The following is a 20,084-nucleotide window of genomic DNA, read 5'->3' as shown; positions in this document are numbered from 1 at the left end:
CCCCTTCCCGGGCCTAGCTCCCTGCCGTCCCTGGGGGAGAGCGGGCAGCAAGAGATACCAGAGCACAGCCCCAGCCCTGCCCTGGTACTAGTTTCTTCTGGGAGCCTTGTTCTAATTATTTCCTTCCGACTCCCCCATCGGGTCCCCAGGGGCCCTGCCAGGCCTGCAGAGGAAGGGAAAGTGCAAGGTAAGCTGCTGTCAGGCATGCTTGATTTATGGGGCTTGGCAGCCTCGCTAGGCTCCTAACCTATTTAGCGAGGGTGGCAGGGCCGGGCTCCCAGCGGACAATGTCCCTTTGGCTCTGGGCAGGGGGGGCAGCGATGGGAGGCAGGAAGGAGCTGGGGCAGGGGCTGCTGCTGCCAGTCCAGAATCTGCCACGCCCCCGTCTGTCCCCCCTCTCATCCACAGGCACACACTCATTCTCACTTGGCAGGACTCAAGGGGAGCCGTGCACACAGTAGGTGCTCAATAAACAGAGACGGTTGAAGGAAGCAGCGGGAGCCCTAGGGGAGGCAGAGCTGGAATTGTGCTGTGTGATCTTGATCGGGTCACTTAGCCTTCCTGAGCCTCAGTTTCCCCATCTGTCACATGTGGGGATACCTGGGAGAGCTTACATGCCAAGTGCCTGGGGTTGTGCCTGGAATACAGCAAGCACTCAATTAACAGGATCCACTCACAGACCCTGGACCCCTAAAGGGAGAGCTTTTTAGCTCTCCAGAAAGCTCAAAGTGTAGGCTGGGTTTCTGAGTCAAAACAGTCCTTTCTTTTGAAGCTCATGTCCAAACCCAGAAGTCTGGTTGGTGAGACCTGGCTGCCGAGGGGATTGGCTGTGGGGCCCCGTGCCTGAGTCCTTCCTACCTGCCGTGCACAGCGTGCGTCCCTGCATATAATGCCAGCCTCACTCCCTCTCCCAGGGATTCCAGCAATTTCTAGCCCCACCCGTTGGAGGCCACCTTTTCCCCTGCCAAGTGCACAGAGCCATTGCTTCCTCAAGGAACAGCCTGTCCCCAAGCACATCAGAACTTCTCCTCCCAACCAGCGGCTATGCTGGGCCCAGGGCTGTGCCCACGGCGTACCCCTGACATGCCTTCCACCATGGCAGTCAGCTTTTAGGGTGCAGGACAAAGGAGCCCGTAACAGAGGAGCCCGGCCAGGAAGGGGCCTGTGGGGCGGGACTCACATTGTTTCGTGGTGCGTTGGGCTGCACGGGGTCCTCAGCCGCCAGGGCAATGCTGCTCATGGCGATGACCATGAGGATGCACATCTCAAAGTAGCGCAGATTCAGGATGTAATGGCACAGGCGGCGCAGGCTGTTGGGGACAGGTGGGTGTGCAGAGGTCCACTGAGACCGCGGGCCCACAAACGCTTTCCTTCTGTGATCTCCTTATGTCACCTACCACTCCCTGAGACCTCTAAGGCCCAAGGTCCCATGCCCAACAAAGTATCAAGATCCTCCATCTGGGGGCCCTCATGGGGGTCATGGAACCCCAAGAAGGTAGGGGGGCCCTCAGCCAGGGAAGATATTCACAGGCCCTGTTGTTAAGTTTCCTATCACTTCCAAACAACCCTCTTGGAAAATCGTGATTCCCAGACTGAGTTGAAGAAATATTATCCCTGACTCTGTAGGAGACGAAAAGTTCTTCTTCTTCTTCTTCTTTTTTTTTTTTAATTAATTGAGTGACCTTAGGCAAGTTACTTATCCCCTCTGTGCCTCAGTGCTTTCCTCCATGAAATGGCCATAATCACGGTGCCTACCTTACAAGAATGTGAAGATCAAAAATGTTAATATATGCCTGGCACATAGTAGGGGCTCCAGAAAGTTACTGAAGTTATAAATTGCAGGCCTTAGCAGAGCCTTTGATGTGGTAATGGGATAGTACATAAGTACCTAACCTCTTAAGTGGAGCTAATAATATTTATGAACATGTCATAAAGTTGTGTGGATGGCAACAAGGCTGAGTGGTTAAGAACAGGGATGCTGGCATCGGTCTGTTTGGGCTCTCCCACTTGCCTGCTGTATGACCTTGGACAGGTAACTTCACCTCTCTGGGCCTCAGTTTCTTCATCTGTTAAATGGGCATAAGCATAGTACCAATCTCATAGGGTTATTATGAGAATTTTTTTTTTTTTTTAATTTGTAAAGCACTCACAACAGTGCCTGGCACTAAATATCACATAAATGTTTTCCTAGTAAAACCAAATAAAAAAGGAAGTGCATAAGAGACTCAAGAGTCTCAAGAGGAAGGTTATAGAAAGCAGTTACCGCCCAGTTTCTCTGACATGATTTTCCTTTGTCAGGAAGCATTTTGAGGGACCAGGGATTCAAGAAATATCCTTTGGAAAAACGCAATCCTTAAAGAAGCCATGGTGAGACACATGTAATAAATTTCTCTCTTAAATAATCTATCCTCCTCAAGGATGCCCAAGACAAAGGGCTATGGAACTCAGAGACCATCTGCCTAGAATCCAAATCCTTGTGGAGCAGAGGTTAGGAGCAAGAGCTCAGGGACCAGGGCCGCCATGTATGATTGTATAGGTTGTGCACTGCATAAAGCAACCATTTCTTAGGGGTGCCTCTCACATTACAGATGGTGTAGATTTGAATATTTATGATAATGATTTCTAGCTGATGGCCAGAAGGGGTCTTTCCCCCCAAAATCAGTACTTTATGATAAATTTCTCTCTTACAGGACTTAAGAAAAGGGCATCATTTTTTTCATTTGCTCAAAAATCCCCTATGGCCTAATGGTGATCTTGGAGGCCACTCTCCCCATTACCCTCTGTGTGGGCCTGCCCTCTGGCTTGACTTCCACCAACCCAGTGGGAGCCCCAGGCCCCCTGCCCTGGCCACAGGCCATACTCACGGGTTGGTCGTAGAGAGGATAAACATGGAGCTGTAGGGAGGCATGGGCTTGGGGCCGTCTTCCCCAGGGTCGTCTTCCTCCTCCTCCTTCTTCTCTTCTTCCTTTTTTGGCAGTGGGTCTGGGTTGGCGTTTTTGTTCACTGTGGGGACAAGAACCGACACAGGGCTCCCTCCATGATTTCCCATAAGCCTCTGGGCTCCCGTCTGCTCCCCAGAGCAGACAATAAGCAGCTGACGTTTATAAAGTGCCTACAATGCGCCAGGCACCACATTAGGCCATTTAGTACTCACATGACCCTGTGAGGTTGGTACTTTATGATCTCTACTTTACAGAGGATGAAACTAGCACAGAGAGGTGAAGCGACTTGCCTAAGGTCACACGGCTGGGATGTGGCAATGCTGGGATTTGAACCTGGTCCCAGAGTGCCTGCTCTCAACCACTCGATAGCCTTGAGTCTGGTGGGATGTTCACAGGATGTTAACACAAACCTGCCCCCATCCCGCTGGATCTTCATACCATCACTTGACAGGTAGCATGAGGCCCGATAGACCCACTTTACAGATGGTAATACTAAGCTCTCCCTTTGTCAAACTGCAGGGTCTCCCCCCATGAATACCTCTCTCTTGATGGCAAGGGCCACTACCCTTCCAAGCATTGATTCTGCAGCCTAACCTTGCTATGTGTCTGTGGGCAGGCTGAGTTTCTCCGAGCCTCAGTACTTTCATCTATAAAATGGGCACAATGACAAGACCCACCTTATAGAACTGTGGTGAGTGTTTATCAAGCAGACTCACGGGAATCTCCTGCATAGAGCCGGCACTAAAGAAACCGGGCTTTTGTTACCATCTTCAGGAATAACTAGCTCGGTGGGCCATTTCTAAATTCTCACTGCTTCTCTGACCCCAATCTTACATGGTGGGGGGCTTGGAGGGAGGTCACAAACTGCCAATCCCTCAAGGGCCTAGACCTGCACTGTCCAACACTTAAACAGTGGCTATTCCAAACCTCGATACGTTGTACATGTAAAATACACCGAATTTCTAAGACAGAGTACAACACAAAGAACATAAAGTAGCTGGTTAATAACCTTAAAAATGTTGATTACACCTTGAAATGGTAGCATTTTGGATACAAATAAATAACACTTTGGGTTAAATGTGATTAAAGTTCATTTCACCTATTTCTTTTTTGCTTTTTTTTTTTAAGGGGGGGGTGCAGAGAGGAGAGAGAGAATCCTAAGCGGGCTCCACTCCCAGGGCAAAGCCTGATGCGGGGCTCGATCTCACCACCCTGAGATCATGACCTGAGCTGAAATCAAGAGTCAGACGCTTAACTGAGCCACCCAGGTGCCCCTCTTTTCTTAAATCACTCCTTCCTTCCTCCTTCTCTCCTTTCTTTCTTTCAATATGCTCACTGGAAAGTTTAAAACTACACACGTGGCCCATCTCGCATTTCTTTCAGACAGCGCTGGTCTGGGGAATCATCTGATGCCCCCTCGATTTCCATTAAAAGATCCACTGCTTGTCAAACACGGTGGCTTCCTGGCTTCCCTATGGGAATCTGGGATGCAGACAATATCTCTAAACCTCCTGAGGGGCCACGTGCCAGGCACTGCGGCATATTATCTCATTTAACCCTCCCAGCAGTCCCGTGGGGCAGGAAACCACATCTATACCCATTTTGAGAGGAAGAAACTGAGGCCAGAGAGAGGTAGGGTCACTGTCAAGGGTCGCCCAGCCAAGCCTGCAGGGACTGGGTCCAGGCAGCCCTGCTCACCCCGTTGGCCCCAGGGATACCGGGTGCCCCGTCCGGTGACGGGGGTGGTGGGCGTCTCACCTTGGACGACGGTGTGGTTGAGGGGGGGCGGGCAGGCCGGGGGGATGTCCACCGTGGTGTGGTCGGGTTTCCTGGCAGTCTTTGCTGAGTTGGTCTGGGTGCTGCTGGGGTTGGTGACGATAAGGCTGTTTTCGGGGGTCTTGGGGGGGCCTGGGTCGGACGGGTCCCCCGGGTTGTTGGGCGTCCGGCGGCTGGCGGCGTTCTGGGGGTTGGTGGCCGTGGCAGGCGGGGCCAGTGCCGGGCCGGGGTCGGCGCTGTTCCCGGTCCTGGCGGGGCTCTGGGGCAGGCCAGGGCGGCCGAGGCTGTCGTGGGTGCCGGCCGACCCCGAGGTGGCCAGCTTGTTGTTCCTCATGTTGTCGATGTCCTCAGCCAGCGGCGGCTCTTGGCGGCCCAGGTCCTGCTGGATTGGCCGGGTGGTCGACAGGTTGGGGCCCGACACGGGGACCCCGGGGCCCTGGTTCTCTCTGCAGAAGGCAGGCCAACGAGAAAGGACCCATAACTGAGTTAGAATAACAGATCGAACGTTCTGGACCCTGCCTTAGCTTCCGCCCTTCAAGGGGGCATGCTTGGACCCGGAGAGGCCACGTCCCAGAGCTCCCCAGGGCCTGGCACAAGAGGGGCCCGGCTGACTCCTGCTCAGAGATCACCACCCCACGTAAGTGTAATGGCCCGGCCTCCCGGGTTTCAGTGTGGTGCTTCTCCTGCTGTTTCCCGGGGGACAAGGCTACTCCCATGGGGAGAAACCCGAGGGTAAAAGAACTTTCTGCCAGAGCCTACCTTCCTCCACCCCGAAGCTCCCTGCCTCTGCCTACAGGCCCCCCGGGAGCTCCTGGGCGGGACTGGGGCTCACGGTGTTTTCAGGGGTGCTAAAGCAGACGTGGGGCCACCATCTCTTTAGGGGTAGAACTGCCTCATGGCTTAACGTGCCTGAGGTATTTATGTCCTCTCCCAACATTCCAGTTAGGGGGAGCACGCAGTACATGCAAGTAAACACAATAAATAATAATAAACGTAATAACAGCTAATGCTTCAGTAACAAAGCTCTCAGTGCTGTTCTAAGCACTCGGCTTATAATAACCCCTTCATCCTCAGCCCCATGAGGAGCAATTACTAGCCCCGTTTTCCAGATGAGGACACTGAAGCTCAGAGAGGTTAAGTCTCTTATCTAAGGCCACACAGCTGGCAAATGAACATGATAATTTTTCACGGGGATACAAGTGTGATGAGCATTCCAGGCAGAAGGAACAGCCAGTGCAAAGGTCCTGAAACAGGGACAAGCTTGTTGAGTTTCAGGAGGCTGGTGTGGCTGGAGGTGGAGAGTGGGGGAGACAAGCTGGGTAGGAGTTTGGTGCCTCAGCTACTCAAATGGTTAACACCATGCAGATGGACAGGAGAAGAAGAGTCTGAGTGTTCGGTGCAATTGGAGGGGAGAGAAAAATGTTAAGGGTCCTGGCTGGGCTTTTTCTACCCCAATGCCCTTTGGGACATTAGCTCTTCGAGGCAAGTGGTTAATTTTTGTCTTTCTTGTTCACTTCTGTGATTCCCGTGCCCAGAACGGGGCCTGACACATGGCAAATGCTTGGTCACTTTTCATCAGATAATAAGCAAATGCCCCCATTTTTCAGATGAGGATGCTGAAGCCCAGAAGTCCCACAGGCCCAGACCTCCCATCAACCCCTGTCTCCTCCCATCTGCACACTCACCCCTAGCTTGCCAGACACCCCAGAAGCTGTCGCCCCAGTGAGGGTGGCTGGGCTCTGGAGCCTGTCTGGTGCCTCCCGGCTGCACGTCCGTCCTCAGCTGGCCTCGGCTCTGCCTGCCTGCACCAAGTGGACCTGGCTCCCAGTCAGCTCCCTGATAGTTTGGTCCCCAAGTTTGCTCTGATTGCTTTCAGATGCCCCTTTAAACCCTCGGTCCTCAGATGAGGGGCCTCATCCTTCCCTAGTTCCTGGGCGCTGTCCCCGGCAAGTCTGTTCCCTGGAAACCCTAGGATATTTGTGGTTTATAATCTCAACAACATCTCTCCCTGGAGGGCTTTGCAATCCGAAACTTATCTCTCGGGCTCTTCTTAAAGGCAACCCCAATTCTGCTTCCTCTGTCCTCCACTTCTGCTCATAATAGCTCACATGTACTGAGCACCTGCTGTGGGCCAGGCTACACACACCAGCTCTTCCAGTCCTTAGAATCACTGTGGGAAGTGGGCAGTACTGTTAGTCCCATTATGCAGATGAGGAAACTGAGTCCTGGAGAAGCCAAGTCAGAGCAGAAGACGATTTTCTCAGGTTGCACACGTTCATTGACCCCCTGGGAGATCAGGCGCAGTCGCACACATCAAAGCCCAAGCCCAACCTGGAACCCTAAACCCACCTAACTCTTCCTCGTTTCAATTTTGCATTTTAACTCGCCAAAGTCCACAGTGTTTTTAGGAAGCAGAAGAGAGACGAGGTAATTTATTTTCAGACTTGTCTCTCTGAGGCTGCATGGGGCGAAGGACAGGCCCAGCCTGTTTTCTCACTTCTCAGTCACATGAGTGGACCAGACTGACCTGGCTTTGAGTCTCAGCAAAGCCCCTCACTAGCTGTGTGACCCTCTGTAGTTTGATTAACTTCTCTGAGCCCCAAGTCCCTTATCTTTAAATTGGGGCTAGAGTAGCAGAACCTTCCCTATAACTTGGAGACTACAGTGGGGATCCTGGAGCTGAGTTGCTACATAACCACCGGCAAGTTACTCAGCCTTGTTCCTCATCTGTCACAAAGGTGTGGTAACCTCCTTGGGTCCCTGTGAGGATCAGGTGTAAAAATGACTCCCGGGCCCAGAACCTGATGGAATCTTCCCTGCCTGGTTTAGAACCTTCTTGGGACCAGTGACCCTTTATCCTTCCCAGCGTCTCCCTTTTAGAATAGGACTCTCTACCCTGTGCCTGTCCCACCCCTATATTCTGGGTGCCGAGAATTTGTCTTCTAGTTCATGTCCACAGATGGGAGGGGATTTGGCCTCCAAATGGATCATACCCAGAGTCCCACCCATACCCAACTTAGATGATAAGATGTAGGATTTCTGAGCTGATGCTGTAACAGGCTAAGACTTCTGGGGATGTTGGGATGGGGTGAGTATTCTGCACGTGAAATGGACATATATCTTGGGGGGGAGGAGCCAGAGGGCAGACTATAATGGGCAGAATGGTGGCCCCTCAAAAGATACGTCCACCTGGAAACCGTGAATGTGGCCTTATTTGGAGAAAGGGCCTTTGCAGATGTAATTAGGTTAAGGATCGTGAGATGAGGGGCGCCTAGGTGGCTCAGGTCATGATCCCAGGGTCCTGGGATCGAGCCCTGAGTTGGGCTCCCTGCTAGTGGGAAATCTGTTTCTCCTTCTGCCCCTCTCCTCCCCCCCCCGCTTGTGCTCTCTCCTTCTCTCTCTCAAATAAATAAATAAAAATCTTTAAAAAAAAAGAATCGTGAGATGAGGTCATCCCAGATCAGGGTGGGCCCTGAATGCAATGACCAGTCCTCAGAAGAGGAGAGAGGACACAGAGGGGGAGGGGTGCAAAGCTGGAGGCAGAGTATGCAGTGATGCATCTATCGGCCCAGGAGGACCGAGCCCCCAGGACTGCCAAACGCCCTGGGAACCTCGTACGGTGCCTGGACAGCGAGCGTCAGCTGTAATGGTATGAGTAAATAAAGTCTACACCTGAATTTTCCCAATGTCTGATACAGCCCACAAATAGGTTCCTAATTCGAACCCACTCCTGGTCCTTCGTGAGAAGTTGTCCATGAGATGAAAATCTGGCTGGCACTGTCTACTCATTGTTCTTACAGATTTTTTTTTTTTTTTTTAAAGAGAGAGCTATCCCTAGCACAAAGCAGGTTCGGGTAAATTACTATTTCAAAGAGAACCTAGATCCTTCGGCCACCACGTAAAGAGGTTATACTAAAGAATGCAGCAGCTGAGACCGTGGCACACCTCACGGGGACGTCAGCCTTGCGCCCAGGACCGAGAGCACCTTGGCTCCCTCTGCCGGCTCTGTCTGCTGCAGAGTCGGACCAAACTCAGCCTGCAGAGGCCTCACATCTAGTCTCCAGGAGGCTTCACTGCCAAGCGTCTCCAAGGAGAACTCAAAAGGGGTAGAAAACTTTGAAGTCAGGCCCCTTCCCCCTTCCCTCTTGGGGATGTGCATCATCTGCCCGGAATAGGCAGCTGGTTGCATAACCCTGTCCTGCACCGCATCCCTCTGCCAGCTAATCACTTCAGCATCCTTCTGCCAAGGGCTATGGACACCTTGCCCGGGGCGTGCTCAGGCCCCCAGGTGTAGAGGATGGTCCTGCTTCCTGGTGCCACCATGTCCTAAGGACGTTTGTGTATTACCTTGTTTAACCCCCGCAGCCACCACCACTGGAGGTGGGCTTAGGATCAGGCCCATTTTACAGATGAGGAAACTGAGGCCCGGAGAGGCAAAGGCCATTGCCAGGTGTCACCCAGCTGGGAAAGGGCTGGGCTGGACTCTGGTCCTACAGATTCTAAGGCAGGATAGACTCTATGAGGCTCAGAGGTCCAGGATCTCCTCTTGCTCTTTCTGGGGAGTGGGTTTCGTGGTGATGGCAGCAGTTGGAACTAGGGCGCAGAGAGCCCAGAGGTTGATTCCGGGGTGGTGCAGGTCTTGGCAAGAGCTGCCCCTACTCAGCCATGTCCAGCAGGAGGCACTGCCCGGGTACAGGGAGTGGCAGCTGCTCTGGGACCCGCAGCATTTTCCTGGGAGGCGGGGAGATCTCTACCTTTGCTCTGGTCGCCCTGGGGTGCCACTGGGCTCAGCCACCTGGGGTGGGGGATCTGGGGTCAGTGGCTGCTGAACGATGTAGAATGAATGAAATAGAATGTGCTTCCGTCCACTTTTCACTGGGGTGAGCTTGTGAGAGCTTCGGGGGGCCATTTAAAGCTGGGGAGGAGACAAAGGTGTAATTGGGGGAGAGGCAGAGGGAACGGAAAGAGAGCAATTATATATATATATATATATAATCAATGTTCTGGCGAATGAAAAACACAGTGCGGGTCTGGGAAAAGGCCTAAGCAATGACAAAAAGGAAAAATGCTGGTGGCAGACCCCTTAGGCAGGGCGACTGGCTTGTCACCATAGAGACCTGAAATGTCTTTTTAGTATATTATATTCGTGAATAAAGTTTTCTCTTGGCTATTTTTTTTTTAAAGCAGATGAATGCCTCGTCTTGGATTTTTTTCTCTAGAAGTGTCTGAATCCTCGTGAAGTTTTATTTCCAACGAGCATTAGAACATTTTCATAAGCCAGGAGAATAAAGCCTCCTCTGGCCAGGGCATCTGGTGAGTCCATTACCAAGGGAATAGCAGCGCCCTCCTGGTGCAGGTCTGGGGGTGGCTGTGGGGAGGGGGGGCAGGGGCCACCTGTGGGATTCGGGAAAGCTGCATTCTTATCACACTGCTGCTATCAGCCGGCTGCCCTTGGAGAAAATCCCTTCCTCCTCTGGGCCTCAGTTTCCCCATCTGTGAAAGAAAGGAGCTGGAGTAGTCACTCTAAAGGCTATGGATTTAAAGTTGGGTTTTTTTATGTCTGTCGATGAGAAAAAAAAACATTTTTTTTAGAGAGGGAGGGAGAGAGGTGGGGGTGGGACAGAGGGAGAGAGAGAATCTCGAGCAGACTCTATGCTGAGCGGAGAGCCTGACGCAGGGCTTGATCTCACGACCTCGAGATCATGACCTGAGCCAAAAACAAGAGCTGGACGCTTAACCCACTGAGCCATCCTGGTGCTTCGATGAGAAAATCTTAACAGTGTGAGTGATAATAATAATAGTAATAGCTAATACTTCCTGAAAGCTTGCTGTTACCACTACTACACATAGTTAGCATATATTGAGTACGTAGTAATAATCTTCACAGTGATAACAGTTAACATTCACTGAGTACTTTTATACGCCAGGCATGATTCAAAGCATTTTACATACATTAACTCAGTTGAACCTTCCGCTTACCCTAGGCGGTAGGTACCACTCTCATCCCCACTTTACAGATGAGCCAACAGAGGTGCACAGAGGGGAAGGGACACACTACAAGGCACACAGGCGGGAGGTGACCGGCAGGAGTGTGACCTCCGGCTCCAGAGTTCTTGCCCTTCACCACCAGGCTGTGCTGACATTCCGTCCCTGTCACTCGGCCTCCTTCAATCACAGGAGTCATGTAACAACAAGGATGACAATAATAGTAATACTAGCAGTAGTGAGAAGAATGGCACTGGTGAATCACAGGTCCTTAATTATCGAGTCATGTTCTAAACACTGTATTCCACCTAAACATCCTTTCTGTGGCTTCTCCTTGCCCTTAGAGGATTCAAGGTCCTGCTGACCCATCACTGTCCCTTCCATTTCTTTGTCTGCCACTCTCTCCTCACCCTCCAAACTGCAAACCGGCCTCCTTCTGGTCTACCTCAGGGCCTTTGCACATGCTGTTCTTAGCCTGGAACACTCTACTCCCTTTTCAGATTGTTCCTTTTGGGACCCTGCCCTGGGCACAGGGGGAGGGAGAGAGGGAATCTTGAGCAGACTCCTCACCGAGCACAGAGCCTGATGTGGGGCTCGATCTCACAACCCTGAGATCATGACCTGAGCTGAAACCAAGAGTTGGACACTTAACGGACTGAGCCACCCAGACACCCCTTGTATGTTTTAAATACACACCCCATTTTCCCAGAATGCAACTACTGGACACATTAAAGGAAGACTAGACTCTATTTTGTAAGGAACTTCGGCAAGAGGTGTTCTCCAGTTTGGAAAATCTCAACACTGGTGGCAACTCCCTCATGTCACCTGAGTTGCCCCACCTGGAGCCAGCCAGCATCGGGAGCTGTCCCATTCACGGTGCCTCTGCACAAAGGGCCCTGCGTCACTTCACTCTGCCCTCTAGACCCTCCTTACTCAAAGTGTGGTCCCCGGACCAGCATCAGTCTCACCTGGGAGCTCCTAAGAAATGCAGAATCTCAAGCTGCACCCGAGACCCACTGATTTAGAATCTGTATTTTAATAAGGTCCCTGGGGATTCACATACACATTCAATTTTGGTAAGTGCTGGCCTAGTGCCTATGTCATATAACAGAGCCACTTAAACACATCATTAAAAAATCAATATGATGCCCTCGTGGTGATATAAACAAAGACTAACAGGACATCAGTGAATATAAGAACAATGTCTGTTTCAACACGGTTGGGCTCCTATACCTAGAATTACTACAGGACTGTTGCAAAATATTAAGAAAACAAGGATGCTGTTTCCTACTGGGTAGGGCGCTGGCCTGGAAGAAGCCTCCAAAAGCCTCAGCCCTGCTCTCAATTCAATTCTGAGGGCCTCGAGTGGCTTTTCAAATCCCTCAGGAACAGCCATCAGGTAAAAAAGATGGTTGACTCATTAACAGCTAAAAATGGTCTACATTTACCAAGCACTTCTGTGTCCTCGGCTCTTCTCCGGGCCTTTTGCTGGAATTATCTCTTTGAATTCCAGCAATGACCCAATTTGATCCCACCATCTCTATTATACAGACTGAGAAAACTGAGGCCCAGAGATGTGAAGTCACTTGCCCAAGGTCACACAGCAAGTACGTGGAAGAGCTGAAGAATTTGGTGGTGGGGGGGAGGGGGGATTCCTCACAGCTTTTCCCTGAGACGCACAAGGGCGAAATGGTGAGCCTGCAGCCTCTGGCGGCCAGCCCAGACGGCCTAGCTTCAGGCCACTTCGCACCCGGGCGGCCCTGGGCCAGCCGCTCCGCGTCTCGGTTCCCCATCCGTGACAGTGGGGTCGCCGCCGCAGAAGGCTGAGATGCTCAGCAGGTGCGGGCTACCCCGCAGGCGCCACGTTGGCGCTTAGCATCATTACCGCTCTTGTCACCGGCCACAGCTTAGAGACCCCCCCCCCCCCACTTACTTCCTCCTCCGGTGCCGGCGCTCCCTGTCCTCCCGCCGCGCGTCCGCCTCGTACGTGGCCGGGGGGCCGTGTCGGTGTCGCCGCCTCCGCTCGCCGCCGTCGGGCCCGTCGCCGTCGCCCTCGCCGCCCCGCGCCGGCCGGCTGCCCTCGCGGTGCCGGGCCCTCCGCTCGGCCTTGTCCTCCGCGCCGTCGTCAGCCGGCCTGCGGTGGACCCGGTGCCGGCGCGGCTCCCCGTCGGCGCCCGTGCGGGGCGAGCTGCTCCGGCTCTCCCTGCTGCCGCCCTGGCGGTGCGCGTGCCTGCGGTGGGGGTCCCCGGCCTTGCCCCGCTCGGCCTCGCCCTCCCAGAAGCCCGGCTGCTCCAGGCTGCCCTCCCGGGCGTGGTGGTCCGACTCGCGGCCGTAAGGCCCCTCCCGGCTCAGCTCGGCCTCCTGGCTGCCGGCCCAGGGCCTGCGGGGGTCCAGGCCCACCGAGCCGCTGGGGTCCCGGGCCCGGTCGTGGTAGCGGGCCTGTTTCCTGAGGAAGTCCTCGGCCCGCTGCTGGCCGAGGCGCTGGTCCACCGTGGGCTCGGCCGCCCGGCTCTTGTTGGTGTTGTTGTTGCGGTTCTCCTGGGGATCGACCACCAGCGGCCGGTCCAGGTGGGTCTTCATGTCCGGCCGCAGGTGCCGGGCGTAGGAGGCCTTCCAGCGCTCGTCCGGGTCCATCTCGTTGTACAGGGCCTCCCGGCTGGCCAGCAAGTTCTGCTTCCGCATCTCGCTCGTCCGCTGCTCCCACACCGACTTGGTGGGCTTCTGGTTCTTCTGTTGCTCCTTCCTGCAAGGGGAGGGTGCAGGGCTTAGAGCACCCCCGGGGGCGCGGTGGCCTGCTCAGGGCGCTCCGACTAACGGGAGTCTCAGCCTAGTGGGCATCTCAACCCCGGTGGTCTTGGTCCAGGGCACATGGAAGCCCAGAAGGGTATCTTGGCCTGGCTTGGGTATCTCCGCCCAACCAGGTGTCTCAGCCTGTGCAGAAAACTTAACTTGGCTGGACATCCTGGCCTAGCAAGCGCCTTGGCCCAGGTGGGTGTCTCAATCCAGTGAGGTGTCTCAGTCTGACTGCATATTTTGTCTAATGGTGGAGGTCTCAGCCCAGATGGGCGTCCCTGTTGTCTTCTCTACTCTTTGCGTATTGTAGCACATGACCCCCTGGGGGATGTAGCCTTGACCTTCAAACTATTTTAACCTCTGAGACAGCCAATCATAATGAACATTGGCCTGGAGCAGGTTCTGGAATCGTCCACGGTGCCTGCATGAGCCTTCAGTTCTGGGTCACGGGAGGTCTGGGTGGTCCCAGGGAGAGCCGGGGTGGGCGCTTGGGGAGTCTGGGGGGCAGCGCCTCTTTATCCATGGTTGCCTGTTTACCCACAGGGCCGCTGCTGGAGTGTTGGCCAGGTGGAGCCCAGCCCAGAGGATAGACTTTTCCAGGATTTCTGTGTGCATTGATAGTTTTATACAGATCATCACCTTCCACAGACTGTCAGATTATGTGTTTTCCTGGGCTCCCCTTTCACAGCTACCTCCTTCCACTTTGGCAAAGAAAGCCCCCTCCCCACTGTCACGTGATGCGCTGCCCCACAGTGTGCAAAATCCCTGGGACATCCGACGCAGACACCATTCCGAATATCAGTGTCAACGAATGTCCCTTTAATCAAGACACCTCAGCTCCCACCACCTCACCACCTCTGCTTCACCAGCAAACTCTGTCCGCTCTATCTTCATGATCTGTCTAGAATTCAGCTACATCCATCACCCTACTCCAGTCCCACTATCTCTTTTGCGTGGACCAGTATAGTTTTTCTCCAACCTGGTCCCCTGACTTCCACCCTTGCTCCCCACAGTCTGTTCCCCGGACAGCTACCAGAGGGCCATGAACACCCGAGTCAGGTCTTGTCCTTCCTGTGCTCAAGAACCCTCCATAGCTTCCACCTGACTCAGAGCAAATGTCTGAGTCCCGCCCATGACCCACAAGATCTGTTTGTCACCTGTCTGTCTTCACTTCCTCCCGCTCTCTTCCCTCCCTTCCTCTATTTCAGTCACAATGGCCTCCTTCATGTTCCCTAAACACAACAGGCACATTCCTGCCTCAGGGCCTTGGTATACGCTGTTCCTGCTGCCCGGTATGCTCTTCCCTCAGATCCCCCCATGGCTCCTCCCTCACCTCCTTCAGGTCTTATCATAACCTTCTCAGTAAGGCCTTCCCCTGACAACTTTATTTAAAAGCCCAACTCTCTCCAGCTCTAGCTCTTCGTACACCCCTTAGCCTCTTGTTAGTCCTGCATCCCTAGCAGCTAGAACAGGGCTTGGCACATAGGAGGTGCTTATTAACTATTTATCAAGTAAAAGGTGGTGGGAGAGCAGAAGTACCTCATCCTAAAGCTCAACTCTCTTAGGGACTGCTTCCTGCCCCCAGATAGTTGCCAGAGAGGGAGTACAGGCTGAGGAGCAATCTGGAGTTGGGAGCACTTACACAGCGATGGACATGTTGGCCGCCGACAGAGGACTCACTTCTGCCACCTCCTTGGCTTTCTGTAGAGCGAGTTTCTGGTTGGCTGCTTCTTCTTCTTCTTGCTCATCCTAAAAGACACATGGAGTCCCCCGTTCACAAAACATGGAGTAGGCCTTGGAGCCTCACCTTGGACCCTATTGCTAATAAGGGGCAACATGTGGAATATTCATAAGCAGGTGTGGCCTGGGTGTTGACCGACCAGAGCCAAGGCCTGCAGGTGGGAACAGGTGCCCAATGTTGGTCAAGGGCACTGCTACCCCCTTTATATGCAGCCTCGATATCCAGCTCACTATTAACCCTATTTTAGCACACAGCCAGAAAGAAAACAAAAGGAAAAAAAAAAGACTCTCTTCCTCTCCCACAATGGAGATTTGTCTGCGCCCTGTCTCAATGAGCTGGAAATCAATGCAGGGATTTTCCTCTCACTTTACCTTCTGGGTTGTGCTCTCTGAACCAAGACTTTTCAAAAACGCTGACTAGCCCCCGCGTGCAGAAGAAAAAAAAAACTGGCGTCCCCTGGCCCATCCCATGCACTGCCAACAGCCTCCAGAGGGGGATTCAGGAGAGCTTATATTCTCAGCCGGTTAGGTTCAGAGAGGAGGAGGATGGGGGAAGAGGTTTTAAAAATACATACAGAAAAAGATGTTTTGGGGCTTTAAATCCTTCTTCAGCCTTCATGCGGGGCCTCATTCGTAAAACAGAAAAGCCAACAAAGAAAAAGCAAAGAAAAAGCAACGAGAAAGAAATGGCCAGAGATGAACCCACCCATAAGAAGAGTCGTGCCATGGCAGGGCACCTCTCCCCCTGCGCTGGGATCTCTGGGGCAAGCAGCAACCTTACCATCTCAGAAATGCTCAGATCAGGACACTCTGCCCGTGACAACATGTAGGTGGGGCCCAGCCGGCCGCCCCTTCTCATGAGACCTCCCTTCCTCCTTGGCACCTCACTCAGCATTTCTCAGAGCCCAGTCCCTGGACCACCTGCCTTAGTATCACTGCAAATGCAGACTCCCAGGCCCCTGCGAGAGCCCGGGTCTGGGCCCTAGAATCTGCACCCGGGTGAGTATCAAGCATGGGTCAAGTTTAAGCAGCAGCTAACGTGGCTAAGATCGCAGGTTCTAGACCTACCTGGCTTCAAATCTCAGCTCCTCCGCTTACTGCTGACGTCAGGCGAGTTGCCTCACGTCTTAGGGCCTCACCATCCTCACCTAAAATTTCCACTCTCCCCGACTTTCCTTCCCTCGCTCTTCTCTCCATCTGACATATTTATTTCTTGTCTATCTCTCCCACTGGAATGTCAGCCCCACGAGGGCAGATATTTCTGCCTATTCTGTTCATTGCCGTGTCCTTGGCTCCTAGACCAGCATGCTCACAGTAGGTGCTCAATAAATGCTTTTGGATGAATGACACAGTCTGTAAAGTGGGGCTCAGAGAACTTACTTCTCAGGGTTTCTGTGAAGATTCAATAAGATGAAAAGACACTAGGGGCGAAGCAGGGTACCTGCCTTGTATGAAACGCTCAAGAAATGCTTGTAGAATAAATGAAGGAAACAATATGGGTCTGGAGGAGAATGTCCATCCTTCATAGATGATCTTGCCTCTCTCCTTCCCCTTCTCCCACCCTCCTGGTGCACCCTCTCCCCGGTGACAGCCTCTGAGGATGGGTTCCTGGAACTTGGATGAGCACACGGTTGGATCAGCCCCTGGAGCCAGCGGGCTCCATGGTGACTAGGCCTGGGGCCGTGTGCTTGGGGTAGCAGAGACTTCCGTTTCCCCCGAGTCGGAGCGGAGCCCAGGAAAGTCTCCGTGCCTCCTGCCAGGGCCAGCAGATGGAGGCTTTGGCAGCGTCCACTCAGTTTGGTTCAACACCTCGAGGCTCGGGAGATGGGCCCGTGAAGCGGAGGGATGCCCTAGGCCTGGCCCTCCTGGGCTGACAGGAAGACTCTGCACATGTTCTCTTAATGCGATGGGGCTGTTTCCCAACACCCTCCTCTCAAATTGCAAGAAAATGTGCCCAGCTTCCTTTGTGCAATGCACAACCTGCATAACCATTCCCCGCGGCCCTGTTCATGGGCTAGCCCAGGGAGGTGAGCTGTGGGCCTGAAAGAAATGTTGCCTCCTCCGTGCCTAGCTGAACTGGACCTGAGTCCCAGGGAGTTCAAGGCTGCTCAAAGGGGCGTCTGCCAGCAAGTTTTGCCTGGGTAATTCAACATCACTGACAGGAGTGATAACTGGGCTTCTCGCGTGGATGGTTCTCAGCCCCCTCTCCCAAATTATCTCCTGACTTCATTGTCCTCAGCTCTTCTCTCATTTCTGCTTCTTGAGGGGATCACATCTCTGCTCTTTCAGCTCCTAGTTATGTGGCAAGGTCACTTAACCTCTCTGGACCTCAGCTTTCCCATCTGTGTAATGGGGAGAACAGTAAATCCCCATCTCTTTCATTGTGGTTTTTACTTTGTATCTTTTCCTGCTCGGCTGGGGCTCCAGTGAAAGCCAGCAGAGCCCGTAGGTAAAGAACTCAGGTTCTGGAGCTTGTCAGGCCTGGGTTCTCAGGCTTTCTTTTACCAGCTCTGTCCAATGAAAGCTCTAGGGCCAGGTCGTGCCTAGTGACCGATGCAGGCTCCCTTTATTGAGCACTTACTGTATAGCAAGAACCGTGTTGAGTGCCTGTGCACTGTGTGATGTTATAAATAGTAGCTGCTATTATCCTACCATCTGGGGCCAGTGACTTTGCCTTTCTGAGCCTCAGTTTCCCCTTCTGCAAAAGGGAGACGGCAGCAATGCCTGGCACCGTGAGCATCACCTAATTCTTTACTGCTGCCACTTGGAGGCGAAGTCCTGCCAGCTCCCAAGCTCATGGGGCCACGCATGGAGCCTCCGGACCCTGTGCAGGTTATACCCCATCTGTCCCGTCCTCTCAGCTCTAGGGTGGTGACAAAGCCTGCTAGCCTGGGGACGACACCATTCCTTGGAGGTCCCCTGATGCGGCCTACTCCCTATAAATGGGCACTCCGGTGGAGTCTGCCATCTGTTCCCTGTGGCAGCCCCTCTGCCTTACCACCTCCCACCTCCTCTGCTCTGGAATCCGCTTGGTCGGGGACAGTCTGTTTCAGGGGGAGGGGGTGCCTCCTCCCTGGCCCGGTGCATCCTGGGCAAAAGCTCTAACCCTTTTCCCACCCCCCACCCCCAGCCCAGTCCTGATCTGCCAAGAGCAGGTGGTAACTTTGCCACAGGGAGAAAGGTTCTCCCACCAACTCCACCTTGGTGAGCTCCTGGGCGTTGGCCAAATTATCCACCGCGATGGCTAAAAACACGTTCAGGAGGGTGTCTGCAGGCGCCGGAGTCAGGGAAAGCACCGCCACTCGGACCCTGGCTACCGGGGCCTCCCGGACCCTCCCTCGCCGCCCCCCCCATCTGCTCCGCCAGCCGCCCAGGCCTGCCCCACCTCCCCCATGGAGGATACAGTTCCCGAAGAGCGTCAGCACGATGAAGTAGATGGAGAACACCATGCCGCCCTGCACGCCCCCCTGAGACTTGATGCCATCATACATGACCTCGTTCCAGTCTTCGCCCGTCAGGATCTGAAAGGGGACGGAGAAACACACAGCCAACCCCTCTCAGCCACGGGCCCCGCGGGGACGCAGCTGTGGGGCTGGAACCTGCCCAAGGCAGCTCTTCCTGGGCCCTTGTCTGGGGGAGGGGGGTCTTGCCTCGTTTGTGAGTGGGAAGGGCCAGCCCTGCCCTGAGGGGCCCTCAGTCTGGCTTCTAGGAAAAGGTGACGCTGGTGGGGTCACAAATCTTTCTGCAACTCTGTCTTCCATGGTATGATAAGGGGATTTGCTACAGATAGAGAGGTACCCCGGGGCGCCTGGGTGGCTCAGTTGCTTAAGCGACTGCCTTCGGCTCAGGTCATGATCCTGGAGTCCCGGGATCGAGTCCCGCATCGGGCTCCCTGCTTGGCAGGGAGTCTGCTTCTCCCTCTGACCCTCCCCCCTCTCATGTGCTCGCTCTCTCTCATTCTCTCTCTCTCAAATAAATAAATAAAATCTTTAAAAAAAAAAAAAAAAAGATAGAGATGTACCCCTTAAATTCATTGCTTGAAGCTCTCAACCCTCATGTGACAGTATTTGGGGATGGGACCCATGCTGGTGGGTCTCTCGGGTTGGGATCAGCGCCTTTCCTTCTAAGAACAGACACCAGAGAACGTGGTCTGTCTCTCTCTCTGTGCCGGGTAAGGAGGTGGCCATCCATAAACCAGGAAGAGAGTCCTACCCAGGAACCGACCCCGTGAGCACACCGGTCATGGACTTCCAGCCTCCCGAGCTCTGTCGCTTAAGTCACATATTCACTGGTCCTTCTGGACTGCTGGGCCTGGGGGTAGGGTGGGAGCCAGTGACCAGAGGACGCATCAGGCACAGGGAGGCAGGCGTCGGCAAATATAAGTTGCCCCGATGCTTATGGGATGCACTAAGGGGACAGGCGTGCTCATCAGGAAAAAAAAAATCCAGCTTCCCTCCTTTGTAATATTTTCACAAGGATAAAGTAAATGTGAAAGAACTCCAAAAATGTCAATCCGTTAATGCAGGTTTCTCAGCCTCGGCACTGCTGACATTTGGGGCCGGGTCACTCTCTGTGGTGGCGCCGTCCTGTGCACTGTGGGGTGCTGAGCAACAGCCCTGGCCTCCACCCAATAACGCTTCCAGAACTTCCAAGTAAGTGTCCTTGGGGGACAGAATCCCTCTCGGACAAGAAGCCCTGTGCTAAAGATATATGGGTGGTGATTACAACTATTAGCAATCATGTATGTGGGGGCTCAGAACTTCATGGGTGGTTTCCCTTTCCAACCCCTGGTCTAGGCGGTCTCATTTAGAAATTACCCTCCCCGGGGTGCCTGGGTGGCTCAGTCGT

The 20,084-nt window shown here is 53.7% G+C and overlaps 1 protein-coding gene across 6 annotated transcripts in view; it reads right to left on the bottom strand.

The window, feature by feature from the left end:
* CACNA1A (calcium voltage-gated channel subunit alpha1 A) overlaps positions 1–20,084 on the bottom strand; it is a 211,655-nt gene that overhangs the window by 57,813 nt on the left and 133,758 nt on the right. For all 6 annotated transcript variants that reach the window (XM_078054736.1, XM_078054750.1, XM_078054755.1 and 3 more), the window contains 7 exons: positions 18,640–18,757; positions 18,437–18,504; positions 15,139–15,245; positions 12,637–13,446; positions 4,701–5,164; positions 2,865–3,003; positions 1,181–1,310 (listed from right to left, as the gene is read on the bottom strand). In XM_078054736.1, the coding sequence (XP_077910862.1) occupies positions 1,181–1,310; positions 2,865–3,003; positions 4,701–5,164; positions 12,637–13,446; positions 15,139–15,245; positions 18,437–18,504; positions 18,640–18,757 (1,836 nt within the window). The remainder of the gene's footprint in view (positions 1–1,180; positions 1,311–2,864; positions 3,004–4,700; positions 5,165–12,636; positions 13,447–15,138; positions 15,246–18,436; positions 18,505–18,639; positions 18,758–20,084) is intronic.

Source organism: Halichoerus grypus, chromosome 1 (genome assembly GCF_964656455.1).
Source record: "Halichoerus grypus chromosome 1, mHalGry1.hap1.1, whole genome shotgun sequence".
Lineage (NCBI taxonomy): Eukaryota > Metazoa > Chordata > Mammalia > Carnivora > Phocidae > Halichoerus > Halichoerus grypus.
Note: the sequence above shows the minus strand (reverse complement) of the source record. Positions and strands in the feature narration are given on the sequence as shown.